The sequence below is a fragment of the Aphelocoma coerulescens genome, chromosome 5 (assembly GCF_041296385.1).
Source record: "Aphelocoma coerulescens isolate FSJ_1873_10779 chromosome 5, UR_Acoe_1.0, whole genome shotgun sequence".
NCBI classification, from domain to species: Eukaryota; Metazoa; Chordata; class Aves; order Passeriformes; family Corvidae; genus Aphelocoma; species Aphelocoma coerulescens.
Window position 1 is genome coordinate 2,404,954 of NC_091019.1, and position 22,581 is coordinate 2,427,534.

The 22,581-nt window shown below is 67.2% G+C and overlaps 5 protein-coding genes across 7 annotated transcripts; 3 read left to right on the forward strand and 2 right to left on the reverse strand.

Annotated features, from left to right (window-relative positions):
- Window positions 1-382: 382 nt before the first annotated feature.
- Window positions 383-3,121, forward strand: PPP1CA (protein phosphatase 1 catalytic subunit alpha). Its single transcript, XM_069016321.1, has 7 exons — window positions 383-462; window positions 957-1,088; window positions 1,173-1,403; window positions 1,617-1,721; window positions 1,810-2,033; window positions 2,502-2,636; window positions 2,768-3,121. Exons 1-7 carry the CDS (start codon window positions 408-410, stop codon window positions 2,876-2,878), a joined length of 993 nt encoding a protein of 330 aa, XP_068872422.1. The 5' UTR covers window positions 383-407; the 3' UTR covers window positions 2,879-3,121.
- Window positions 3,122-3,179: 58 nt separating this feature from the next.
- Window positions 3,180-5,312, reverse strand: RAD9A (RAD9 checkpoint clamp component A). Its single transcript, XM_069016320.1, has 11 exons — window positions 5,148-5,312; window positions 4,999-5,069; window positions 4,769-4,903; window positions 4,566-4,680; window positions 4,384-4,483; window positions 4,141-4,250; window positions 3,953-4,059; window positions 3,809-3,873; window positions 3,632-3,733; window positions 3,351-3,552; window positions 3,180-3,278 (listed from the first exon to the last, which is right to left on the reverse strand). Exons 1-11 carry the CDS (start codon window positions 5,179-5,181, stop codon window positions 3,180-3,182), a joined length of 1,140 nt encoding a protein of 379 aa, XP_068872421.1. The 5' UTR covers window positions 5,182-5,312.
- A 4,528-nt stretch (window positions 5,313-9,840) lies between these two features.
- Window positions 9,841-17,050, forward strand: CLCF1 (cardiotrophin like cytokine factor 1). Of its 2 annotated transcripts, none has more exons than XM_069018789.1 (3): window positions 9,841-9,871; window positions 15,978-16,144; window positions 16,559-17,050. In XM_069018789.1, exons 1-3 carry the CDS (start codon window positions 9,856-9,858, stop codon window positions 17,048-17,050), a joined length of 675 nt encoding a protein of 224 aa, XP_068874890.1. In that variant the 5' UTR covers window positions 9,841-9,855. The 2 variants fall into 2 exon arrangements, with proteins under 2 accessions (XP_068874890.1, XP_068874891.1); XM_069018790.1 differs by lacking the exon at window positions 9,841-9,871 and adding an exon at window positions 10,682-10,765.
- A 1,261-nt stretch (window positions 17,051-18,311) lies between these two features.
- On the reverse strand, window positions 18,312-20,150 carry LOC138112106 (glycine N-acyltransferase-like protein 3). The gene is made up of 5 exons (XM_069018788.1): window positions 19,969-20,150; window positions 19,648-19,755; window positions 19,426-19,552; window positions 19,229-19,346; window positions 18,312-18,783 (listed from the first exon to the last, which is right to left on the reverse strand). Exons 1-5 carry the CDS (start codon window positions 20,044-20,046, stop codon window positions 18,381-18,383), a joined length of 834 nt encoding a protein of 277 aa, XP_068874889.1. The 5' UTR covers window positions 20,047-20,150; the 3' UTR covers window positions 18,312-18,380.
- Window positions 20,151-20,240: 90 nt separating this feature from the next.
- Window positions 20,241-22,287, forward strand: LOC138112109 (glycine N-acyltransferase-like protein 3). 2 transcript variants are annotated; one of them, XM_069018793.1, is made up of 6 exons: window positions 20,241-20,332; window positions 20,427-20,511; window positions 20,688-20,795; window positions 20,892-21,012; window positions 21,608-21,728; window positions 21,800-22,287. In XM_069018793.1, exons 2-6 carry the CDS (start codon window positions 20,434-20,436, stop codon window positions 22,218-22,220), a joined length of 849 nt encoding a protein of 282 aa, XP_068874894.1. In that variant the 5' UTR covers window positions 20,241-20,332; window positions 20,427-20,433; the 3' UTR covers window positions 22,221-22,287. The 2 variants fall into 2 exon arrangements, with proteins under 2 accessions (XP_068874894.1, XP_068874892.1); XM_069018791.1 differs by having other exon boundaries at window positions 20,430-20,511.
- The last annotated feature ends 294 nt before the right edge of the window (window positions 22,288-22,581 follow it).

Below are 22,581 nucleotides of genomic sequence, written 5' to 3' on the forward strand. Positions count from 1 at the left end.
GAAGTCTTTTCCAGTCAAGTCCCTCTGCCTGGGATGTCCCCTTTTCCGGGGTGTTCCCCTTTCCAAGCATGTCCCTCTGCCCGGGATGTCCCTCTGCTCGGGGTGTCACCTTTCCCGGGGTGTTCCCCTTCCCGGAATGTCCCGCTGCCGGGCGTGTCCCCTCTTCACGGGTGTCCCCTTGCCTCTGTGACACCGCCGTGGCTTCCTGCTGTCGCCGCCCTCGCCACGCTGTCCCTGCTTCCCGCCCCTCCCGGGGCTGGGATCCCCTGACCGAGGGGACAGGAGGGACACGGGGACAGCCCCGCCGGCCCGGCGCTGAACTGAGTCCTCCGAGCCCGCAGGGGGCGCCACCCGCGCCGGTGCCGCCTCTGGACGGGCGCGCGGGGCGGGGCGGCGCGCGGGCGGCCATGGCGGACACCGAGAAGCTCAACCTCGACTCCATCATCAGCCGCCTCCTGGAGGGTGAGCGGCCTCCGCCGGCCCCCCGCGCCCCGGGATACCCCTCCTCCGCTCGGGGAATCCCCCGGGGCCGGCCCGGGCCGTGCCCCTACCCCGCGGGGGGGTCCCCGGCCTGGGCCTGGCGGGGGCGGGTTAGGCCGCGGTGGTTTGGGGGGGTCAGGGCTGGGAAGTGTTTTGGGGGGGATCCCCATGGGATCTGGGGAGCTGGAGATGAGTCCGGAGGACGTGGAGGATATGGGGGGGATCCCGAAGGGGTCTGTGCCCCGCGGGAGGGGGCTGGAGGACTTGGGGGATCCCCAAAGGGTGTGTACCCCGCGGAGGGGGGGGACTGGAGGGTCTTGGGGTGCCCCGAAGGGTCTGGGGGCTGGAGCTGAGCCTGGAGGGCGTGGAGGATATGGGGAGGGGGGCTGGGGCAGGTAGAGCAGCGGTTTCTGGGGCGCTGCTGGGGTCCCGCAGCACTTTGGGGTCCCTGATCCTGTTCTTTGTGCTGGGACCAGTCCAAGGGTCGCGGCCGGGGAAGAACGTGCAGCTGACGGAGAACGAGATCCGCGGGCTGTGCCTCAAATCCCGGGAGATCTTCCTGAGCCAGCCCATCCTGCTGGAGCTGGAGGCACCCCTCAAGATCTGCGGTGAGGCCCGGAGAGCTGCCGGGCAGCGCTGGGGTGGCGTGGGGGGCTGCGGGGTGCCACTCATAGCCTGTGTCCTCCCCGCAGGCGACATCCACGGGCAGTACTACGACCTGCTGAGGCTCTTCGAGTACGGGGGCTTCCCCCCTGAGAGCAATTACCTGTTTTTGGGGGACTACGTGGACCGGGGCAAGCAGTCGCTGGAGACCATCTGCCTGCTGCTCGCCTACAAGATCAAGTACCCCGAGAACTTCTTCCTGCTGCGGGGCAACCATGAGTGTGCCAGCATCAACCGCATCTATGGCTTCTATGACGAGTGTGAGTGCCCGGGCTGTGCCCCCTAAAACCCCGCTGCCATCCCTGGGCTCCCGGTGTTGTCCCAGTGCTGTCCCACCCTGACCCCACTGGTGAGCTCCTTCCCTCCCTGCCATATGTTCCCCTGTGTCCTCTGCCCTTCTGTGTCCTCCTGCCCACCCCCACACCCCCACGCTGTCCCCAAGGACACCCCCAAGTCCCCTTTGTGCCCTGCAGGCAAGCGACGATACAACATCAAGCTCTGGAAGACCTTCACCGACTGCTTCAATTGTTTGCCCATCGCCGCCATTGTGGATGAGAAGATCTTCTGCTGCCACGGAGGTGGGAATGGCCCTTCCCAGGGATTCGGGAGGGCTGGAGGAGGAGTGGGATCTCCGTGCTGAGCTCTGGGGGTGCCACTTTCCCGCAGGGCTGTCCCCAGACCTGCAGTCGATGGAGCAGATCCGGCGGATCATGCGGCCCACGGATGTCCCGGATCAGGGGCTGCTCTGTGACCTGCTCTGGTCCGACCCCGACAAGGACGTGCAGGGCTGGGGGGAGAACGACCGTGGGGTCTCCTTCACCTTCGGGGCCGAGGTGGTGGCCAAATTCCTGCACAAGCACGACCTGGACCTCATCTGCCGGGCGCACCAGGTACCACCGGGACCCCCCAAATACCGGGGACACCTGGGGGGGGGGGGTTGGGTCTCCAGTGAGTGTCATGTGGTTCCACCCCAACTGTTTCCCTGTTAAGGGTGGTGGGTGCTCCAGGAGTGTGTGGGTTGGAATTCTGGGGGTGTTTGCTCTGGGATTTGGGGATTTACGTCAGCATTTGGGTGTTCACCCCGGGATTTGGGTATTTGCTCCGGGGGGGATGAATAGTCACCCCTGGATGTGCCTGTTCCTCCCAGAGGCTGGATAATCACTCTGGAGGTGGATATTTGCCCTGCGGCAGTGGGTGTTTGTCCCGAGATGTGGCCTCAGGGAAGGGAGGTTCACCCTGGCAGAGGGCGTTGGATATTTGGCCTGGGGGACTGGGAATTGGCCAGGCAAGGTGGATACTGGCCATGGCGGGGGGAGGAGGGGGGGAGTGGATATTTGCCAACTCCGTGCCCCCTCCAGGTGGTGGAGGACGGCTACGAGTTCTTTGCCAAGCGCCAGCTCGTCACCCTCTTCTCGGCCCCCAACTACTGCGGCGAGTTCGACAACGCCGGCGCCATGATGAGCGTGGACGAGACGCTCATGTGCTCCTTCCAGGTGAGCCCAGGCAGGGGGAACACCCCCAATTCCTGCTGGGAGGGCTACAGGGAGTTCTGCCCTCCATGGCAGCAGGGAGCTGGGGTGGCAGCTCACTGATTTCTTTCCCCCTTCCTGCCCCTCCCCCCCAGATTTTGAAGCCGGCCGACAAGAACAAGGGCAAATACGGGCAGTTCAGCGGGCTGAACCCCGCCGGGCGCCCCGTCACCCCTCCCCGGAACTCTGCCAAAGCCAAGAAATGAGCTGGGAGCTGCCTCTGTGCTGCCCACGCCCCCCTGCCCCCGCATCAGGTCGCTTTTCTTTCGACTCGTTTTTTTATTTGTAGGATCCTGCCCCCCCCCCGCCACGCTCCACCAAAGCAAATCCAGGCCCAGGGCAGGGAGTGCCGGGGCGAGGGGGGAGCCCGGAGCCCAGAGCCCAGCCCTGGGGTGGCAGCGGAGGGGGGGGCAGGAGGACTTTTTGAGGAATAAACTTGTAATGGGTCACTGGGGGGTGCCTGTGCTGGTGGTTGGATGGGTGCTGGGGGTGGCAGTGACTCGGGGCTCAGCATTCTCCATCGCTGTCCTCTGCCAGCACCTCCTGGGTGGTGGCCGGGCTGGGCCTTCCCAGTGTCATCACCGAGCCAAAAAACAGGGAGCGAAACTGTGGGGAGAAACAGGGGGGTCAGGAGGAAGCCGTGCCCACCCCCTGCCCCCAGGTACACCCATCCCAAACCTTCTTGTGCGGGGGGGTCCCTGGCACAGCTCCTTCCTCCTCCTCCTCCTCCTCGGGGTCACTCTCGGCTGGCCGGGGGGTGCACAGGGGCAAGCTGGGGCTGGGGGGCCCCCCTGAGCCCCCCTCGCTGGTTTCCATGGCAGCCATGTAGGACTCCAGGTCGTCAGCGAAGTCGTCTGACGGGATGGGCAGGTGGGACACGCTGAGGGGGACAGAGCAGGATCGGGAATGTTCACTCTGGGCCCTGCTGATGGCAGCTGGAGGGCTCATCTGGGACTTACCCGTTGGTCGAAGGGGACTGGGAGTTGCTTTTCAGGTCGGAGAGGGTGGCCAGCACCAGGTGAACCTCTAGCACAGTGTCATCCAGGGTGAAGACCACCGGCCTGGGGACACAGAGGGGCTGAGGGGGTGCCAGGGACAGGGCTGGCATGGGGTGAGGACGTGGTGACCGCTCCTACCTGCCAGGCTCATCAAAGTGGATGGTGAGGGGCAGGTTGGAGGCCTCGGCAAAGCTCAGCAGCGACTGGGGACAAAGGGGAGGGTGAGGGGGACAAAGGGGGGGGGTAGTGACACAGGGCTGTGGAGCTTGGGTGGGGACTCACTCGGAATTCCCTGAGGCAGAAAGTGATGTGGGAGCCCGGGGCCACGGTCACCGACTGGAACTCGTCCTCAGCCAGCCACAGCTCCGTCACCATCGTCTTGCTCGGCTCTGCAGGGGAAAATGGGGTGGGTGGGGGGCTGAAGGGCACCCCAAGGTGGGGAAGGGGCCCCTTAACCCTGCAGGACTCACCTGCCTCATCCTCCACATAGTTCCGCAGGCTGATTTTGCCACCGGGGCCAGTCCCCAGTGTCACCTCAGCCAGCGTCGGGGGAAAGTGGACCACGGCCTCTGCCAGCACCCTGAGGGGCACAGGAAGGGGGCTGAGCACCCCAAACACCCCAAATCCTGCATGGACAGCAGGGGTCCCTCCTTCCATCCACCCTCATCCCGCCCTGCACACGGCAGTGCCACCCCTGTGGTGTCCCCCCTCACCGTGCCGGGGCGCAGAGGCAGCTGGCGCAGCGCTGGGTGTCGAACACAGCCTGGAGCCGCTCGCACTCCTGGAAGGCCAGGTTGTGTGTCTTGGTGACACCTGGCAGGGGGGACAGCAGCTCAGCGGGGCAGGATGCGGTGCCAGCGTGCCACCCCTGGGCCATGTCCCCGCCAGCACTCACCGTACTTGCAGTGGAGCTGCAGGACCAGGCGGCTGGCACGGGGCTTCAGCAGGATGAGGCATTTCCCCACCGACTTCTCCAGTGTGGGCAGTGAGCGGAAGACACCCAGGAAGGACTGTGGGCAGGGGATGGATATGGGGACTGTCACCTGCCTGGGTCCCCCTGGAAGAACGGGGAGCTCTGAGGGGGCCCAGACACTGCACCTTCATGTGGACTTTGCATCGGAAGAGCTCCGTGTCGGGCCCGGCGCTGCCCGGCTCGTACAGTTGGAAGAAGAGGGGCGCGAAGAGGAAGGAGGCGAAGGCGGAGCGGGAGGAGTTGACGGCACGGAGGGACAGCTGGGGACACAGCCACAGTGTTGGCACGGCCTGCAGGGATGGAGGGGGGCACAAGTGCCCCCCAGCTCCTACCCAGCTCCCCCGACGCTGCGTACCCCGTTCTCGGTGGGCTCCAGGTAGAGCTCGTCGCCGATGCGGGACAGCGAGTGCACAGCTCGGCCGAGGACTGGGAAGGAGAGGGTGTGGGGGTGAGGCAGGGCCCCCCGGGCGTGCCGCACCCCCCGAGCCCCCAGGCCTCGCTCACCTTTGACGTTGCCGCCGGCGATGACACATTTCATGGCACCGGCACCGGCAGCGGGCGGGCACGTGGGGGCTTCGCGCCCGCCGCCCCCGGCCCCCGCCCCCTCAGAGAGGCCACGCCCCTTCCCGCAGACCACGCCCCTCACGGAGCCCGCGGGTTAAGCCGCGCCCTCCACTTGGTTCTGGTCGAGCCTCGCCGCCCCCCCCCCCCCCGTCGCCGTTGTTGTTCCCTCCCCGCCCCACCGGTGCCGCCTGTCCCCAGCGGCCCCGCAGTGGTGTCCCGCAGCCCTCCTGCCCCGTCCCTTCCCGGTGGTCCCGGCCTCTTCCCCGCCGCGCCCCGCCGGTGCCTTCCCGGCTTCCCGCGCCCGCCCTCCCAGGCCGCCTCCCCATTGGCCGGGAGCGCCGCTCCGTCCCGCCCCCGCCGCCAGCCGATTGGTCCGCGCTGAGGGGGCGCGTGACGGCACTGCGCGTGGCCTCACGTGACCGGCGGGAGGGGCGGGGCCCCGGCCCCGCGGCTCTCGGGACTGCCCCGCCGGTAAGACCCGCCTCCCGCGTCACGCTATTGGGCAGCGCTCGGAGTGACGTGCGGTTTAGCCAATGGGGCTTCGACGTGCCCCTCAGCGCGGCTCCCGGCGTTCAGCCCCGCACCGGGACCTTCCCGGGCCCTTCCGACCCATCCCGGGGCTCTCCCGGGGCCGTTCCCTGCTTGTGCTTCCCAGGACTCTGACCCTCGCTTCACTCCCGGCAGCGTCCCGGGCGGGGCTGCCCTTCCGCAGCATTGCCTGCTCTTTCCAGTCCCTTCACCCCTTCCCGCATTCCCGGGGCACGGTGCTCCCCAGGAAGGGCTGGAGCTGCTCCGGTGCTTCCCGAGATCCTTGTGTTTTGGGGTTCCCTATCTCCCAGGGGCACAGGGGAAGTCAGATGCTGCAAGTCAATGCACGACGGTTTCTCTCCACGCTGGAGGTGCTGCTGGCTGTGCATCCCATAGAATCATGGAATGGTTGGGGTTGGAAGGGACTTTACAGCTCATCCAGTTCCATCCTCTGCCATAGGCAGAGACGCCTTTCACTAGACCAGGTTGCTCCAAGCACTTCCAAGGATGGATTCTTGGGGGTGTCCTAGGATTCTCCAGCTGGGGTACACTGTAAATTCTGGGCTGCCTGGGTGTATCCGTGGGTTGTCCTTAGAATCCCAGAATGGTTTGGGTTGGAAGAGACCTTAAAGCCCACCCAGTCCCACCCCCCTGTCATGGGCAGGGACATTTCCCACTGGCCCAGTTGCTCCAGTGTGGCCATGAGCACTTCCAGGGATGTGACACGGGCTCAGCCAGCATCCTGTGCTCGCAGCCAGCCTGGAGCAACAGGCTCTGGAGTTGTGGCCTCGAGGGAGCTGGGGGGATGTGGCTGTGAGGAACTCGAGTCGTGCTCACAGCAGGGTCCTCCAGCCGGCTCCCGCCTGCCGCTGGAGCAGCCGCTTCCCAAGTCCCTCCTCCCGGGCTCGGTGGCCGTGGAGCCCGAGCCGAGGGGCCCCGCTGCGGAGCAGGGCTGGCACCTGAGCAGAGGGACGTGGGAAGGGGGGTGCAGAGCCCTTTTTCCATGGCTGCCATCCTCCAGGACATGGTGACAGCCTCTCCTCCTCCTTTCCCTGTCTGGTGTGCTCAGTGCCTTTTATCTGGGATTTCGGACCTGGCGCCCCTCAGCAGTGCATCCTCTCCAGGTACACAAACTCCTGACCTTTGTGGGGGCTCCACGGCCCGAGCCACGTGTACGGGGCTGCGCTGGGATCGCCAGCACGGCGCTCCAGGGACTCCCAGGCCTGCTTTGGCCTGGGCTTGGGCTCCAGACGGATCTGGCTCCTCCACCCCTGGGGTGAGCACTGGCTACTTCCCTTCCTCCCAGGAGGAGGAGGAGGATGGGATTGTGTGCGAGCGTCCGTTCCAGCTCTGGCAGAGCAGCCGGGCTCCTCTGGAGCCGGCGTCCCCAGGAGGGGCTCTGGCCTCGGGGCTCGGCGTTTTATGGGGCTGCGGAGAGGACGCAGCTGGCTGCGGTCGTGACACACACACCTCAGCGGCGGCCAGGGCCAGGCCACCCCTCCCTCTTCCCACCAGCGCCGACCAGGGAATGGGCTGGATACGGGCCGGGAGCTGGAGCCTGGCAGCCCTCGGGGGGCTCCGGCACCCCCAGGCTCAGCTGCACCCGCGCCACCTCTCCCAGGACTCCCCTTGAGGCTGGGGAGCTTCGCCCAGGGATGGCAGGGAAGATGACAGGGGTGTTCCCTCGCACCCGGCGGGCTCAGGGCGGTCTCCCAGCGTCCTTCCCGCTCCTCCGGCTTCCTTCCCGGCACATGGCACGGCGCCCTCGCCCAGGCAGCGGCGCGGGGAGACAGACGGCCACAGCTGGGCTCCTGCTGCCAGCCCGGCAGGAGGGGACACGCCGAGCCGGATGGCTGCTCCGTGCCCCTGCCTGCGCCCCAGGGGTGTCCCCAAGGAGCCGGGCGCTGCCGGAGCCTCCCAGCCCGCGCCTCGCGGGCGGTTTGGGGCTAAAGCCGGGATTTCTGGGTCTGCTCGCCCCCCGTCTCTCCCTCCCCCGGCTGTCGGCCGCAAAGGTCAGCAGTGGGAGGCCGGGCTGGCCCTGGCGCCGGCCGGGGGACCCGCGGCCGCGGGGTGGGACGGAGGTGAGCTCAGCTGCCCGGTGACGTGGCCCCGAGGGCAGGGCGGGCACGGCCTCACCCACGCGGAGCCGCTGCGGGCACCGGGCGAGGAGGAGGAGGAAGAACAGGATGCGGGGATGAGGCTTCCCAACGGCTTGACCTGCCTGTGCCCTGTGCCCGCTTCGTCCTGGGGCTGGGGCTCCGTCCTGGCACCGCTGGCTGGCACGGGGAGAGGGGCTTGGGAAAGCCGGGAGCCGCGTCCGCCGGGCCACGTTTCCCTCCTCCTCCTCTCCTGTCTCAGGTGTTGGCCCAGCGGGAGCCGTGGCAGCTGGAAAACTCCCCAGACCCGACCGCAGCGCTGGGTTTTGGGGAGGGGAGAAGGCAGCGAGGGGCAGCCCTGCCGCCTCGGCAAGCTGGAGACCCCCGGGGACGGGCCGGCGGCTTTTCCCAACTGCTCCAGCGCTGCTGGCGGGATCTGCTGGCTCGGGGGGGAAACCAGATACCCTGTCCCGCAGCTGGGGGGGAGAGGGGGCCGGCCCCACGCCGAGCCGATCCCCCCAGACACTCTGCCGGGGAGCCGGGCCGGGGCTCCGTCCATCCGTGCATCGCTTGGGCAGCTCGGTCCGACACCTCCGGATCCTCAGGGCTGTGGAGTATCCCCCATTCACCCGGGGGACGGGACCCAGAGCCCCCCTCGCCACCCCTGACACGTCTGTTGGGCGCTTCCTCATGGATTCGACACCAAATCCGCACTTCCCAAGCCATAAATCAGCCAGCACCGAGCCCGCGTGTGGTTTATCCCTATGGGGGGTCGCCAAACTGCTGCTAATGACTTCAGCACCCAGTGTCCCGCTGGATTTGGGGAAAGAGGGTCCCGCTGTGCTCCGAGCAGGCCCCCCGTGTCCCGGAGAAAGCCGGGAGGATGCGATCGCAGCCGGGAGGGCTCGGACCTGGCCAGGGCCGGGGTCTGGAGTGGAAGCGAATCCGCCTGTTACCTCCCGGCCCTTCCCGGCGCTCCCAGCGCCTTTGTTTTAAACAAAGCTTTTTTTGGGGGGAGCCAGGACGTTCCCCTCCCCGCCGAGAGAGCCCCCGCGGCAGCACCCACTCATGGATGAGGGCCACGAGGGGAAGGGACGAGGGGCTCTGGCTGTCGGGTCGCCCCCCTCTCCTCCGGCGGTGGCTCCGCTTGGCCCTGGGGGTCTCCCCACGCCCCCCAATCCACCCCACTCGCGCCGGGTGGGCTGCGGGGAACGCCGCGGTCATTGCCAAGGGCCCCGCGGGCGCCGGGACGGGGCTCGTACTAACGGGGGAGGAAAATCGGGAAGAAAGCGGCTCTGGCACCCGGAGGAAAGGGGCTGGGGGGGGTCCCTCCCCGTCCCCGCGTGGACGAGGGGCGCCGGGAGAAGCGAAGCCCTCCCTCGGGGCTGAGGGTCCCCCCGGGGCTGAGCCGCCGCCGCCGCCGATCCGAGGGGCTCCGGTCGTGCCGCCGGGACCCCGCCGCGCTCCCCCCGCTCCGCCGCTCACCTGCCGCCGTCCCGGCGGGGCAGCGCCCGCTGCGCTGCGGGTCCCCAAACCGGGGGGGGTCCGCGGCCCCCGGACCCCCTCTCTCGGCCGGAGGGGAGGGGGCTGGCCGTGCCAGCGAAGAGCCGAGGACCCCCCACCCTCCCCGCCCCGCCGCCACCCTCCCGCACCGGCCGGCCCCATCCCTCCGCCGCTCCTCCCCGCTGCCCCGGGGGGGGAAGGAAGGGGGGGCAGGCTGGCACCCCACGCCCCCCACGCCCCCCCCCCCCCCCCGGGCCCGGCCCCGCCAGAGGAGCCGCTCGGCCGCACCTCGCACCGTCCCCCCCCGTCCTCCCCTCCCCGGACCCCCCCCTCCGTCCCGTCCCCCCCGTCCCCCCCCCCGGGACCGGGCTCTCGGCTCTGTGCGCGGGGAGGAGGAGAGGCGAGAGGGCTCGGAGCGGCAAATGGGAGCCGCAGTCCCGGGCCGGTGTGCGGGACCGCTGCCTGCCCGCCCGGGGATCCCAGAGCACGCACCCAGCGCCCCGGCCCCGCGCCCGTCCCGCATGGAGCTGAGAGCAGGTAGGAGACCCCCCCCGCCGAGCGGCACCGGCCCCGCACCGGCCCCGCACCGGCCCCGCCGCTGCCACTTTAACAAAAGCCGGGCGGGAGCCAGAAGCGCACGGGGGGCGCAGCGAGGGAGAAAGCGGGGGGTCCCCCCCTTCCTACCCCGCCAGCGGCACCCCGGGGGAGCCCCCTCTTCCCTTCCTTCCCCTCCGCCTTCCGCAGCACCGGGGCTCAGCTCCAGCCTCCCCACCTCTGCCCGGTGCCGGGACCCCGGGGATGGGGATGGGGAAAGGGGGGATAAAGCCGGGGCGGGGGGGAGAGGGAGGGAATGAATGGAGCCCGCTCTTGTGTACAATTGCATCAAATACATTCTTGAAAGCAACCTGGTTCTGCTTAACACTTGAATTGGGAAAAAAAAAGAGGAAAGAAGGGAGGCAGCAGCTTGGAGAGGGTGGATGCGAGCTCCAGTTTTTTTTTTTCTTCTTTTTGTTTTTTTTTTATTTTTTTATTTTTTTTATTCCTGCATTCCTGGACCCCAATCAAAAGAGCAAATCAAGGGAGGTGGAAGGGGGGAACGGCGGCGAGCGAGGCAGCCGGAGCGCGGTGCGAACCCTCCACACCCCAAAAACCCACCCAACCCGCCCCGGTTTTTTTCTTTTCTTTTTTTTTTTTTTTTTCCACCTAACACCCGAGCGAGCCCAAACCAAAACAAATAGAGACCGAGGGAAAAAAAAAAAAAAGCCAGAAACCAACCCAAAAAGAAAAAACCACCACCCAACCCTGAGCGCGAGCGAAGCAGCGAGCCAGGGCTGAGGCGAGCGGGCGGGCTCGGGGCGCCGAGCAAGAGCCGAGCCCCCCCAAAATCCCCCTGCACCCCGACTATGCTAAATGTAACCGGGGAGCTCTCAGGTAAGCCAGCGGCGCTGGGCGTGGGGCGGGGGGCTGCCCCAACTCCCCTGCCTGCATCTGCCGGGAGTTTTTTCCCCCTTTCCAAACCGACTGCTGATTTTAATTTGATGTGATTAAAACGTCTGTCTGGCTTTGGGATTGATTTAAGACTTTCCCCTCTCTAGGTTGGGTTGTTGTTCTTTTTTTTTTTTTTTTTTTTTCCCCTCTTTCTCTCGTTCCCTCTTTTCCATGCATGTTTGTGATTACCGGGGAGGGAACCGCCGCTGAGCACGGAGAATTAAACCCCGGGACTGACAGAGGGGAGGAAAAGGAAAGTCGGTGGGATTTATGGGGGGCAGGAAAAGTTAGTTATCCTGCCCAGGGCTGGATTTCGGCGCTTGACACCGAACGCCGCCGCTAGATCAGGCGAGATTCCTGCGGGACACAGCAGCGGGATTTTGGGGTGCTGGGGAGGGGACGGTTTTGTTCCCCCGGCCCCAGCGGCCACCGGCACCCCCGGGGCTGTTGGGGGGCCGGGCCGGCCTGGCGGCACACGGGGATCGGGGAAAATGCTGGAAAACACCCTTAAAAGGTCAAAGTGGGGGCTCCGCCAGGCTCCCCGGGGTCCCGGGCGGCGGGACCGGGGCCGGGGCAGCACGAGGCCGGCGCCGGGTTCGGCTCCAGCTCCCGCGGTGCCGGCGGTGACGCAGGACGGGCAAAGCGGGGCGAGCGCCGGGGAACCGGAAAAGCGAGGCCGGGATCCCCAGCGGCTCCATCGCCCTCCCTCGCCCCTTCCTCTCCCCCTTCCCGCTCCCGCCGAGCCCGGCAGACGTGGCCGAACCGGTGGCACAGCCGGTGCCGAGGCCTGCGGGGACGGGCGGGGAAGGGGACGCCGAGGAGGGGCCGCAGGGCTGCAGCTCGGCCGCCACAACCCCGCTCCCCGTTTTGGGACATCCCCACCCGTGGGCTGCCCAGGTGGTGTCCCTGGCGGGGCTCGGGGGCTCTCGGCATCCGCGGTGTCCCCGTGCCTATTTAGCAGGCGGCGCGAGGGCACGGTGGCGGCCGCACATCTGGGCTGCATTAGGCGCAGGCTCCGCGGGGAAATGCGGAGGGCTCTGCTTACAGGGCCGCGCTGGGGGGAGATTTATGCCCTGCTAAGTGGCACCGAGCCCCATAAATCATCCCCCCCCCGCCCCCTCCCCGAGGAGGCAGCGCTCGTGTCTCTGTGCCACCGTCCCAGCGTCCCGGCAGGCATTCATGGGGAGGCACTTCTGGATGGGGTATCCGGGATATCTGGGAAGCAGCTGGCCCAGCAGTGTTGTGGCTGCGTGTGGCACGTGGCCTGTGGGTGACAGAGGCGTCCCGGGCTTCACCAGGGTGCTGTGGGGACATCAGGGCACGGCTGTGCCCTCCAGATCTGCCGGTCCCACACTGACCCAGCCAGGCAGCGTCCCCGTGGCGGGCGATGCCAGTGGTGGCAGTGGGGCTGGAGGTGCCAGGGTGTGTCACCCACGGCTCTGTGGTGCCACACGGGCTGGCACCGGGGGTCCCCTGCCCTGCTGGAGAGCGGCCAGCCTGGCTCTGTGCCGGTGAACCCCTGGAATGGTGCTGAGGGAGCTGTTGGGCTGCGTGGCTCCGTGACCTGCGCCAGGAGTGGCGGGAAGGGATCGAGGTGCCTCTCGTGGCTCCTGGGTGCGGGGCGTGCGTGCGGGGCAGCGGGGTCTGGTTGGGATTAGGGGCCTGCGCCCCCCTCGCCGGCGGGGGTGTTTCCATTGTGCCGCTGGCTGGAGCTGGAGCCGGATGGGAAATCCAGGCCCAGCTAATTACGGCCTCGCTGGAGTCTCCCGTGCGCGGCCGCATTTATAAACACACGGAGGAGACAGGATGTAAACACTCAGCGCCGCGAGCGCAGGCACAGCCGGGACTGGGGGGACGCAAGGCCACGTGCCCCCCACACCCCCACCCTCTCCTGGCACGGTGGCTTCGCCGTGGGGTGGATGGGATGAGATGGGATAGGATGGGGTGGATGGGATGCAGTAGAATGGGATGGATGGGATGGGGGCCCCACTGTGGTGGCTGTGGGCGCTGTTGGGGAGCAAGGGCACACATATTCTTCCTGTTGGAGCTCAGGGAATGCTGTGTCCATGATATCCGGGTGTGGAACATGAGCATCCTCGTGCCCCCACCGTGCTGGCTGCACAGGGCTGCTGCTATGCCATGGTGTCACCTCCCCAGACACAGTGGGGTTAAATGCCAGCAGTGTGGGGACACAGAGGCGTCTGTCCATGAGCCCTTGAGTGTCACCCACTCCAAGCCCCTCGGAGCTGCCGGCCACATTGGGCTGAGAAATGCCCCGTGGAGGGTTAAGTGGTGCCAGTTGGTGGCCGGGACAGTGGCTGAGGCAGTGGGGACAGGGCTGCTTTGTCCTCAGTACCACAGTCATGCCTGGCCACAGCGAGACCTCCCGTGCTGGCCCCAGGAATGGGGCTGCGGGGTGGGATGGGGCTCTGCTCGCCGCTGGACGCCGGCCCATCAGATAGGGCAGCTCCCGCCGCGGCGTCGGGGGCCGGCTCAGCTCCATCCACTGCCAGGGGCTCCAGGGCCAGGGGGTCTCCCCTTCCCGGCTGCCACCCCCGCCACCAGTTTCGGGAAAGCGTCTCTGGGAGGGCTGCGGTCGCTTGGCCCTCAGTGGCTCTGCCCACAGCATGCCCAGGGAACAGCTCACCGGCTCCGTGGCCGAATTCCCGCCTCGGCCACTGGCCGGGAGGTCTGGCCAGCACTGCTGCCTGTGCCGCCGGCCGGGTGGCAGGCCAGGGGTCCCGGGTGTCACCTCAAAAGGGGGTGAGCCATGTCCCTGTTGCCACGTGTGCGAGGGGCACCACCAGTGTGTCCAGTGTGGGTGTCCCAGGGTGCTGCTGGCAGAGCCAGAGGGTGCCCGCTCCCATGGCCCCCCATCACCCCAGCTCCTCGGGTGTCCCCAGGGCCCAGCGGGTGACCCCGGACAGGCACGCCATGAGCTGCTTACGTGGGCTGGGAGCATCCTGGCCGTTCTCCAGGGCCGGTTTTGAAACCCTCGGGCTCTTCCTCTCCGACGTCACCAGGATCCAGCTGTGCCGGCTGGATCCTCCCTCCTCCAATGTCTGTGCCAGTGGGTGCCCGGCGCCAGCCACTGGGACAGGGGTGGGCAAGGGACAGTGGGGACACCCGCTATGGCTGGGCCATTATCACCCTTCTGCTGTGGTCACCGTCACTGCTGTGCCATGGCCACCGTCACTGCTGTGCCACTGTCATCATCACTGCTGTGCCACAGTCACTGTCACTGCTGTGTCATGGCCACCATCACTGCTGTGCCACAGTCACTGTCACTGCTGTGTCATGGCCACCATCACTGCTGTGCCACAGTCACTGTCACTGCTGTGTCATGGCCACCATCATTACTGTGCCAGTGTTACTGTAACTGCTGTGTCATGGCCACTATCATTACTGTGCCAGTGTCACTGTCACTGCCGTCTCATGTGTGTCATGGTTACTGTCAGTGCTGTGCCAGGGTCACTGTCGTCACTGCGTCATGGTCACCACTACCTAGTGCCATCCATTCTGTGCATCCCACCATTCCTGTCCTTCAGACACTCACCTCCATCATCCTCATCCTCACCCTCATGCCCCGGACACCTGCCCGGGAGCCACCGTGGCTTCATCCCAATCCCACATCCCTGCCATCCCCACCCCCCCCCATCCTGCTCCCTGGCTGTGTTTGGTTTGGCCCTGGTCAGGCCGGGGCGGGTGTAAATCCCGCCTGGAAACCGGAGCCGGCGGCGGGCGAGGGTCCGGCCAAAGCAAACACCGGGAAGGGGGGTGTGTGTGGTGTGAGTCACCGCAGCCCCCCCGCCAGCCCCCCCCGGCCCACGCTCGCACGCACGCAAGGCCGGCCACCCGCTCCACACGCTGGGACGCACCGGAACGCGGGCAAGCGGCGGCACGTGCCCACCGCGGGGCACCGGGTGAGCCGGGGCCAGCCGTGGCTGCCACGCACCAGCACGGGGGGCAGGGGGGCATGTGGAGTCACACGGGGTGTCACAGCACGTTGTGGTGTGTGCACGGCGTGTCACGCGTGGATGGCAGGTAACAGCGTGTCCCCCCCTTCGTGGTCTGTGTGCGCAGGACGTAGCACGCTTGCCTGGCGTGTCCTGTGCGTGCCACATGTGTCACACGCCCGTGTGGTGGGTGACACACCTCTGTGGTGTCTCATGCGTGTGGTGCATCACACACGTGCACGGTGCCACACGTGCACGGTGCCTGTGCGATGCACACACACAAAGCGTATCCCAGGTGTGTCCTGGACGTTTCCCAGGTGTCACCAGTGTCCTGCACACCCCCGGGCCGTGTCCCAGGTGTCACCAGTGTCTTGCACACTCACAGGGCACTCGCATCCCCCACAGCGAGCCTTGCAGTTTGCAGGACACCCACGGCGGTGGGGCTGTTGTGGCCGGAGCCGGGGTGTCCCCCAGGACCTTCGTGCGTCACCGGCGGCCGGTGACGGGGAGCGGTGACGCGCGGGGGCACGGGGGGCTGCCCGCAGCAGGAGCCCCGCGGTGCCGAGCCGTGCCAGCGGCCGGTCTTTCCCGGGAGGCGCTGCCGGGAAGGCCGGCTGTGGCGAGCCGGGGGTGCCAGCTGGCCGGCGTGTCCTGGCCGCGGGCCGTGACCTTTGCACAGCCGCCGGCCGGCGGGCCGCGGTCCCGGGCCGCCCTGACGTCAGGCCGATGACGGGGACCCCGCCGGCGCTTTCCGGTGCCTCCGCAAAGGTCACCCCGCGCCCCGGCCGCTCCTCGGAGCCGCGTCCCACCCCCCACCGCTTCCCCGGTGGCCCCTCGGCGGGGGTCCCCGCTGGGTGCCCGGCCCGCTGCGGCTTTGGCGGTGCCCAAATATATCCCAGGCGTGTGTCCCGGCGGGAATGCCGCGGGCGCGCTGCTCCAGACCATATAAAGGATTGTTGGTGCAGCCGCGGGCGGGAGCGCTCCGAGGGGAGCCGGGGGGTCACCGCGCTGAGGTGGGGGGTCCCTGCTGCTCCAAGGGGGGTGCTGAGGTGAGAGGGCCCCCACCCTCCTCACCTCCGTGCCTCAGTTTCCCCGCGCTCAGACGGGTGACACAGGGATACTCCGCAGGCTCAGCGCTGCACGCACAGAGTTGGAGTGTCCCTGTCAGCCCCCCCTGAGGTGCCGTGTGTCCCCCGCAGGTGACTCTTGGGGGATCTTCACCTTCCTGTGCGCCGCGCTTTGCAACCTGCCGGCGCTGCCGGCGCTGAACTGCTCCGAGGAGCTGGGCGCCGGCCAGTCCATCCAGCAGACCTACGACCTGACCCGCTACCTGGAGCACCAGCTCCGCACCCTCGCCGGCACCTACGTGAGTTCTCATCTACCCCCCGGGATATCCACCCCGTGCCCAGCTGCTCCCACGCCGGAGGTCACGGAAATGCCTCATCGCCCCCGGGGCGCAGGGCGGCTCCCGGGCACCCTCCCCTCGGCCCATGATTCCGTCATGGGCGCGGGCATCCGCCTCTCCCTCCCCGCCGGCGTCGCCGACTCACCCGGAGGTTCCCCGTCCCTGCCCTGACGTGCCCTCGGCGGTGCCGGCACGTTGGGTGCCAAGCGGTGACGGTGGCACTGCCTGGGGTGTGCTGGGCACGTCCGGCCTGGGGACAGCGGGGGCACGGTGGGAAGGGGGACGTGGTAAACGAAGGGAGAGCTGGGATGAGGGGGATGTGTGGGGACAGGGTGGACGTGAAGACCTGACCGCTGGCACCCCCTTCCCTTCCAGCTGAACTACCTGGGTCCCCCCTTCAATGAGCCCGACTTCAACCCTCCGCGGCTGGCGCGGGCCGAGCGGGTGCCCAGCGCCACGGTGGACCTGGACCTGTGGCGGGGCCTGACGGACAACGCCCGCCTGGCCGCCAACTACCGGGCCTACAGCCGCCTGCTCTGCTACCTGCGCGTGCTGGACGGGCAGGTGGGCACGGCCGAGCTGCGCCACCGCCTCGCCCACTTCTGCGCCAGCCTCCAGGGGCTGGTGCTCAGCATCGGCGGCGTCATGTCCTCGCTGGGGTACCCGCTGCCCGCCGGCCCCGCGGCGCCCCCCGCGCCCCCCGGCGTGCCCGCGGCCCCCAATGACTTCCTGAAGAAGATGGATGATTTCTGGCTGCTGAAGGAGCTGCAGACCTGGCTCTGGCGCTCGGCCAAGGACTTCAACCGCCTCAAGAAGAAGGTGCCGCCTGCTGTGGTCACCCTGCGGCTGGAGGCGAGGGGGTTCTGAGCCCACAGTGCCGCCGCAGCCATGCAGGTCCCCTCTTCCACCACCAGTGTGCCTTGAGAAATGGGGCTCCTGACCCCCAAACCACCCCACAACCTCATCATCACCTGGCAGTGCCTTGAAAGATGGGGCTCTTGACCCCAAGCCACCCTGCAACCCCTCCATCATCACCATACTGTGCCTTAAGGAACCGGGCTCCTGACCCCAAGTGCCACCACAGCCACCCTGCGTCCCCTCTCCATCACCAGTGTGCTTTGAGAAATAGGGTTCCTGACCCCCAAGTGCCACCACAGCCACCTCACAATCCCACTTCCATCACCGTGCCTTAAGTGAGGGGCTCCTGACCCCACGTGCCACCCACCACAGCCATGCCACATCCCCTCTGTCACCACACTCTGCTGTAAGGGATGGGTCTCCTGACCCCAAGTGCCACCAAAGCCGCTCCACGTCCCCTCTCCGCCACCAGTGTCTCTTCAAAACTGTGTCTCCTGACCCCAGAGTGCTGCCAAACCCACTCCACATCCTCATCATCACCCGGCTGTGCCTTAAGGGGTGGAGTTCCTGACCCCAAAGTGCTACCACAGTCACCCCACAGCCCCTCTGCCGCCACGTTGTGTCTTAAGGGACAGGTGTCCTGACTTCCAAGTGCCCCGCCAGGGTCTCTCCAGCCTCCAGGGTGCCTGTCCCCCTTCCTAAAATCTCCGGAGTGGGTGCAAACCCTGCCCATCCCAAAAAGGACCAACGCCCTCTGAAGTGTAGGAATAAGCCCCGCCCCAGCCAGCAGCAAGCCCCGCCCCGGAGCAATAGGCTCCGCCCCGGATGGCAATAAGCCCCGCCCACTCGCCTGTGTAGCAAGCCCCGCCTCCTCCTGCAGTGGCCACGCCCTCTTTATCCAAAGCCCCGCCTCCCCCCACGGTTGCCCATGGATGCAGAGGTGGGGCCATGGGGCGCGGCCGGGGCGTGGCCGCTGTCCCGGTGCGTCTATGAGTGTTTATTTATTGGAGATGTTTATTTATTGGGGTATTTATTGCAGAAGATCTATTCTTGTATGAACGAATAAAAGCCTTTCTCCAGCGCCCTGCCCCGCCCGCGCCACACCCCGGTGGGGACCGGAGGGAACGGCTCCAAACCCGGAGCTCCGCGTGGAATTTGGAATGTTTCCCCCTGTGCCATCAGTAGGGACCAGAGGGAACGACTCCAAACCGAGCTCAGTGTGGGAATCGGGGTGTTCCCCTCTCTCACAGGGTGGGGATCCAGACCCCCCCCCCCCCGGGCCCAGGTAACCCCACCCCGAGGACAGGCACCCTCCATCTTGGCACGCCCTCCCCGGGCACTACTTTGGGATGCCCAGGATCATGTAGAAGGTCCCGGGCTGGGGCAGGAAGCCGATGGCTTGCAGGGCGCGCAGCGAGGCCGTGTTGTGGGGCCGCACGGCGCAGTAGACGGGGAAGCCGCGGGCGTGCAGCTCCCGGCCTATGGCGGCCAGCACGACCCCGGTGAGGCCGTGGCCGCGCCAGGCGGGCACCGTGTAGCCGTGGCGCAGGCAGCCCTGCCCGTCCAGCAGGCTCCAGCACACCGGGCGGCCGCGCGGGCCCAGCAGGCAGGCGGAGGGCAGCGTCCTCACCAGCCCCAGGAGGAACGCCCGGCTGCGGGCATTGCCCCCCAGGGCCCACGTGGCGTTGAGCAGCGGGACGTGGGATGGGGACACGGGCGCCAGGCGCAGGCCCGGGGGCATCCTGCAACGGGGCGTGGAGGAGGGGGGCATGCTGAGCCCTGTTCCCAGCCGGGATGGCAGATGGGATGGGATTGGGAACCCTGGTGCCACCCAGAGATGGAATCTGGGGCCCTTGTTTTCCCTAGGGATGGGATTGGGTACACCCCTGTGCCACCCAGGGGTGTGCCCAGTGAACCCACTCAAGTCACCCAGTGATCCCTATCCCACTCCGGGAAGTGCTCAGAAACCCCTGTGCCACCCAGGGGTGTGCTCAGTGATCCTGCTCGTGCCACCCTGTGCCACTCAGGGATATGCTCAGAGACCCCTGTGCCACCAAGGGGTGTGACTATGACCCCCCTGTGCTACCAAGAAATGTGACAGGTCTCCGTGTGCCACCCAGGGACGTGACTGGCCCCTCAGTGCCCATGTCCCCCAGTGCCCCATGTCCCCCAGTGCCCCTCACTCACTGCCTGCGGGGCTGGGGGGGCTCGGGACTAATCAACGCCCGGTGCTGGATCGTCTCCACCTTCAGCCCCCTGGCACTGGCCACCTCCTGTACGGCCTCGTCCAGCCCATCCTGCATCCCTGGAAACCTCTGTCAGCTGGACAGGGGACCCAGACAGTGGGTAGGGGAGCCCTGTGTCCCCCCCAGTACCATCCTTACCCATAATCTGGAAGGCCCGTGCCCGGGTCACCGCCTCAGTGCCCCCCAGCAGTGCCTGCAGGGCTCCCTTGTCCCGGTAAAACACAGCCAGCTGGTTGATGTAGTAGTCCCTGGGGTCCCTGTGCTCCTGGGAGGGACATGGGGCTGAGAGTGGCACCCTGATTCCCAGCCCCCCAGGGTGTGGGGGTGCTGCTGCCAGGACAGGGACACCCGGGGCAGCACCTCTGGGCGCAGGCGGGTCAGGACAATGCCGAAATGGGGCCAGGAGTCCACCAGCACCTCGTGGGAGGCTGGGTTCCCCCTGGCCACCATCATCACAGTCCCCAGGACCTGAAGGACAGGGTCGTTGTCACTGGCAGGGCAGGGGAGAGGGGACAGAGGGGTGCCCAGAGTCCCCAGGGTCCCCTCACCAGCAGGGGAGAGGGGACAGAGGGATCAGCAACACCGACAGGGCAAGGGTGAGGGGACAAAGGGGTCCCCGGAGACTCTGTCACCAGCAGGACAGGGCAGAGGGGACAGAGGGGTCAGAGGGGTCCCTGTCACCGGCAGGCTGGTGGGCAGGCTCTTCCACAGGGTCTCCTCCAGGAGCTGCAGCTGGGCTGGGCACCTCAGGATCTGCATGGCTCTGTGATCGTGGGGCAGGCAGTGACACCGAGGATCCGTGGGGTGCTGGTGGCACTGGGGCAGTGTCCCAGGGTGTCCCAGCTGAGCACCCGTCCCCAGGTGGCCACAGGGCTGGCCCAGTGCCCAGTGCCCAGCAGGATGGACCCTGCCCACTGCCCCTCAAGGCAGGGGGCACTCACTGGCCCGTGACAGCTGGTGTTAACCATTGTCACCGAGTGCCACACAGTCTCCAGACTCCCACTGCAAGGCCCTCTGGGACCCACAGACTCAGGATTGTTGCAGGGTGAGTGCTGGAGGAGCTGGGGACCATGGGGAAAGGGATAGGGACAGGGGCCACGCCTGGTGGTCCTGTCCCCCTGTTATCGAGGGTCTCTCAGCAGGACCATGCAGATCCTGACGCACCCAGCCCAGCTGCAGCGCCTGGAGGGGATCCTGAGGAAGAGCCTGCCCCTTGCCCTGCCGGTGATGGGGCCCCCTGTGTCACCAGGGACCCTTTTGTCACCCTGTCCCCTGCACCTGCCCCCCTCCCCCTAGCTCTGACCCCACATCTGCCCCCATGTCCCCCATATCTAGCCCCCATCCCTGACCCCCATCTGTCCCCTCCTTGTCCCCCACTGCTGACCCCCCCTCTCCCCCAGGTCTTTGGGGCAGTACTGAACATCAACCGGGGCAACCCTGGCCAGTTCGAGGTGCTGGTGGACAAGTGGCCCGAATTCGGTGCTGTGCTGGCCCGGCCCAGCGGAGAGGTAGCCAGCGGGGACACGGGGCACAGCAGAGGGAGGCGGTGGCACGGTGCCCTGGCATGTGGCAGGTGTGCTCAGAGCACCCGTGGGTGCCCCCAGGTGCCGGTGAACGACGGCTACTGGAACACACAGGCAGCGTTTTACCGGGACCTGGGGGCGTACCGGGCGCTGCTGGAGACCCCCGGGTGCCTGCGCTGGGATGTCGCCTTCACCCTCATCGGTGGCCTGGGGAAACCGGGGTGCTGGGGGGCACTGGGCATGCTGTGAGGGGTGCCGGGCAGCACTGGGAACGTGGGACACCGGGGAGAGCTGTTGGAGGCAGGGAGGAACTGGGAGGCACTGGTGGAGGGTATTGGGGATGCTGGGGGACACCGGGGGCAGGTGTTTGGGTGCTGGGGAGCACTGGAGGCATGGCTTGGTGTGCTGGGGTGGGGTTTGATGGGTGATGTCAGTGGGAAGTGTTGGGGTGGGATTTAGGGATGCCGGGGAGCACCGTTGTTGGATTTGGGGGTGCTGGGGTGCACCGGGGAATTGCACTGCTGGGGACCCTGGGAGCAGGGTCTTGGGGGGCACTGGAGTTGGACTTGGAGGTGCTGGGGGCACTGGGGAGTACTGTGGTTGGACTTGGGGGTGCTGGGAGCAGGATTGGGGTACTGGGCACACTGGAAGCAGGGATTTGGGTGCTGGGAATAGAGACTGGGGTTGCAGGTAGCCCCTGGGGACACTGAGGAGGACACTGGGGTCACATAGAGGGGCTGGGGACAGGGATGGTGGGGTGTAGGGGGAGCAGGACCCCCTGACATCCCCATCCCCAGGGCTACAGGATGGGGTGACCACGGTGTCCCAGGACCTGGCGGGGAGGAAGGGCGTGGAGCTGGACATCGTCGAGTACTATTCCTACTGGCACCCTGACCCCAGCACCATGCCGGAGCCCCGGTGAGAGCCCCCCACCCCCGTCCCCACATGAGGACACCCCTGAGCCCCCCATTGACCCCCGCCTCCCCCAGGCCGGCCCCCGGGGTGCGGGTGGGCTCCCTGCAGCCCTCGCACGTGGACCTGCTCAACAACACATGGCCCTACGGGGGGAACGCCCGCAGCCGGCGCTACCTGGCCGAGATTTTGGGGCGCTTCCCGCAAGTGTGCCTGCAGGATGGCAGCGGGGAGCCCGTTGCCTGGGTTCTGACGGATCATTTCGGGACGGGCACCCACAGCTACACCCTGCCTGAGCAGCGGCGGCGTGGCCACATGCAGGTGGCACTGACGGTGGCGGCGCAGCGGGCACAGGCCCGCGGGTTCCCCACGTTCGGGCACACGGCGCTGGGCAACCGGCCCATGCAGCAGCTGCAGGAGCTGCTGGGCAACCAGCGCCTGCCTGGGGTCTGCCGCTACATCCTGCACAATCCCAGCCTGGACAGGGACGGGCCCTGAGGCCCCGCTGTCCCCTCTCCACGCTGGAGAAAAGCCAACCTCAAATTAAAGAGCGGTGTGGAGTCTCTGATGGTTTCTGTGGGGTTTTGTGTCCCCCCAGCACTGACTGTTGCAGCGGTGACACGGCTTGGTGGCTCACGTGTCACCACTGAGGGAAACAGCAGGGTCCCCTGGGAGTCACCCCGTCCCAGGGCACGTGTCCCAGTTATTCTCAGTTTCCCAAGGGAGGGCTGAAAGCCTCAGGCAAATCTGCAGTGGTGGCACCTGCAGTGTCACCCCCTCACCCGGGACGGTGTCACTACAGCTGGGGGTGGCACAGGCACTGGAGGGACAGACAGTGACACACAGCACAGAGTGGGAC

Bases quoted from the DNA above. Each gene is read 5' to 3' on its own strand.
- PPP1CA (XM_069016321.1), top strand. From the start codon at position 408: ATGGCGGACACCGAGAAGCTCAACCTCGACTCCATCATCAGCCGCCTC. The intron at 1,404-1,616 runs GTGAGTGCCCGG...TGTGCCCTGCAG, and splicing joins CTATGGCTTCTATGACGAGT to GCAAGCGACGATACAACATC. The intron at 2,034-2,501 runs GTACCACCGGGA...TGCCCCCTCCAG, and splicing joins TCATCTGCCGGGCGCACCAG to GTGGTGGAGGACGGCTACGA.
- RAD9A (XM_069016320.1), bottom strand. From the start codon at position 5,181: ATGAAATGTGTCATCGCCGGCGGCAACGTCAAAG. The intron at 4,904-4,998 runs GTACGCAGCGTC...CTGTGTCCCCAG, and splicing joins TGGAGCCCACCGAGAACGGG to CTGTCCCTCCGTGCCGTCAA. The intron at 4,060-4,140 runs GTGAGTCCTGCA...TTTCCCCTGCAG, and splicing joins CTATGTGGAGGATGAGGCAG to AGCCGAGCAAGACGATGGTG.
- CLCF1 (XM_069018790.1), top strand. From the start codon at position 10,738: ATGCTAAATGTAACCGGGGAGCTCTCAG. The intron at 10,766-15,977 runs GTAAGCCAGCGG...TGTCCCCCGCAG, and splicing joins TGTAACCGGGGAGCTCTCAG to GTGACTCTTGGGGGATCTTC. The intron at 16,145-16,558 runs GTGAGTTCTCAT...CTTCCCTTCCAG, and splicing joins GCACCCTCGCCGGCACCTAC to CTGAACTACCTGGGTCCCCC.
- LOC138112106 (XM_069018788.1), bottom strand. From the start codon at position 20,046: ATGCAGATCCTGAGGTGCCCAGCCCAGCTGCAGCTCCTGGAGGAGACC. The intron at 19,553-19,647 runs GTGCTGCCCCGG...TGTCCCTCCCAG, and splicing joins TGACCCGCCTGCGCCCAGAG to GAGCACAGGGACCCCAGGGA. The intron at 18,784-19,228 runs GTGAGTGAGGGG...GCCCCGTTGCAG, and splicing joins CCCCCCCAGCCCCGCAGGCA to GATGCCCCCGGGCCTGCGCC.
- LOC138112109 (XM_069018793.1), top strand. From the start codon at position 20,434: ATGCAGATCCTGACGCACCCAGCCCAGCTGCAGCGCCTGGAGGGGATC. The intron at 20,512-20,687 runs GTGATGGGGCCC...CCTCTCCCCCAG, and splicing joins GCCTGCCCCTTGCCCTGCCG to GTCTTTGGGGCAGTACTGAA. The intron at 21,729-21,799 runs GTGAGAGCCCCC...CGCCTCCCCCAG, and splicing joins AGCACCATGCCGGAGCCCCG to GCCGGCCCCCGGGGTGCGGG.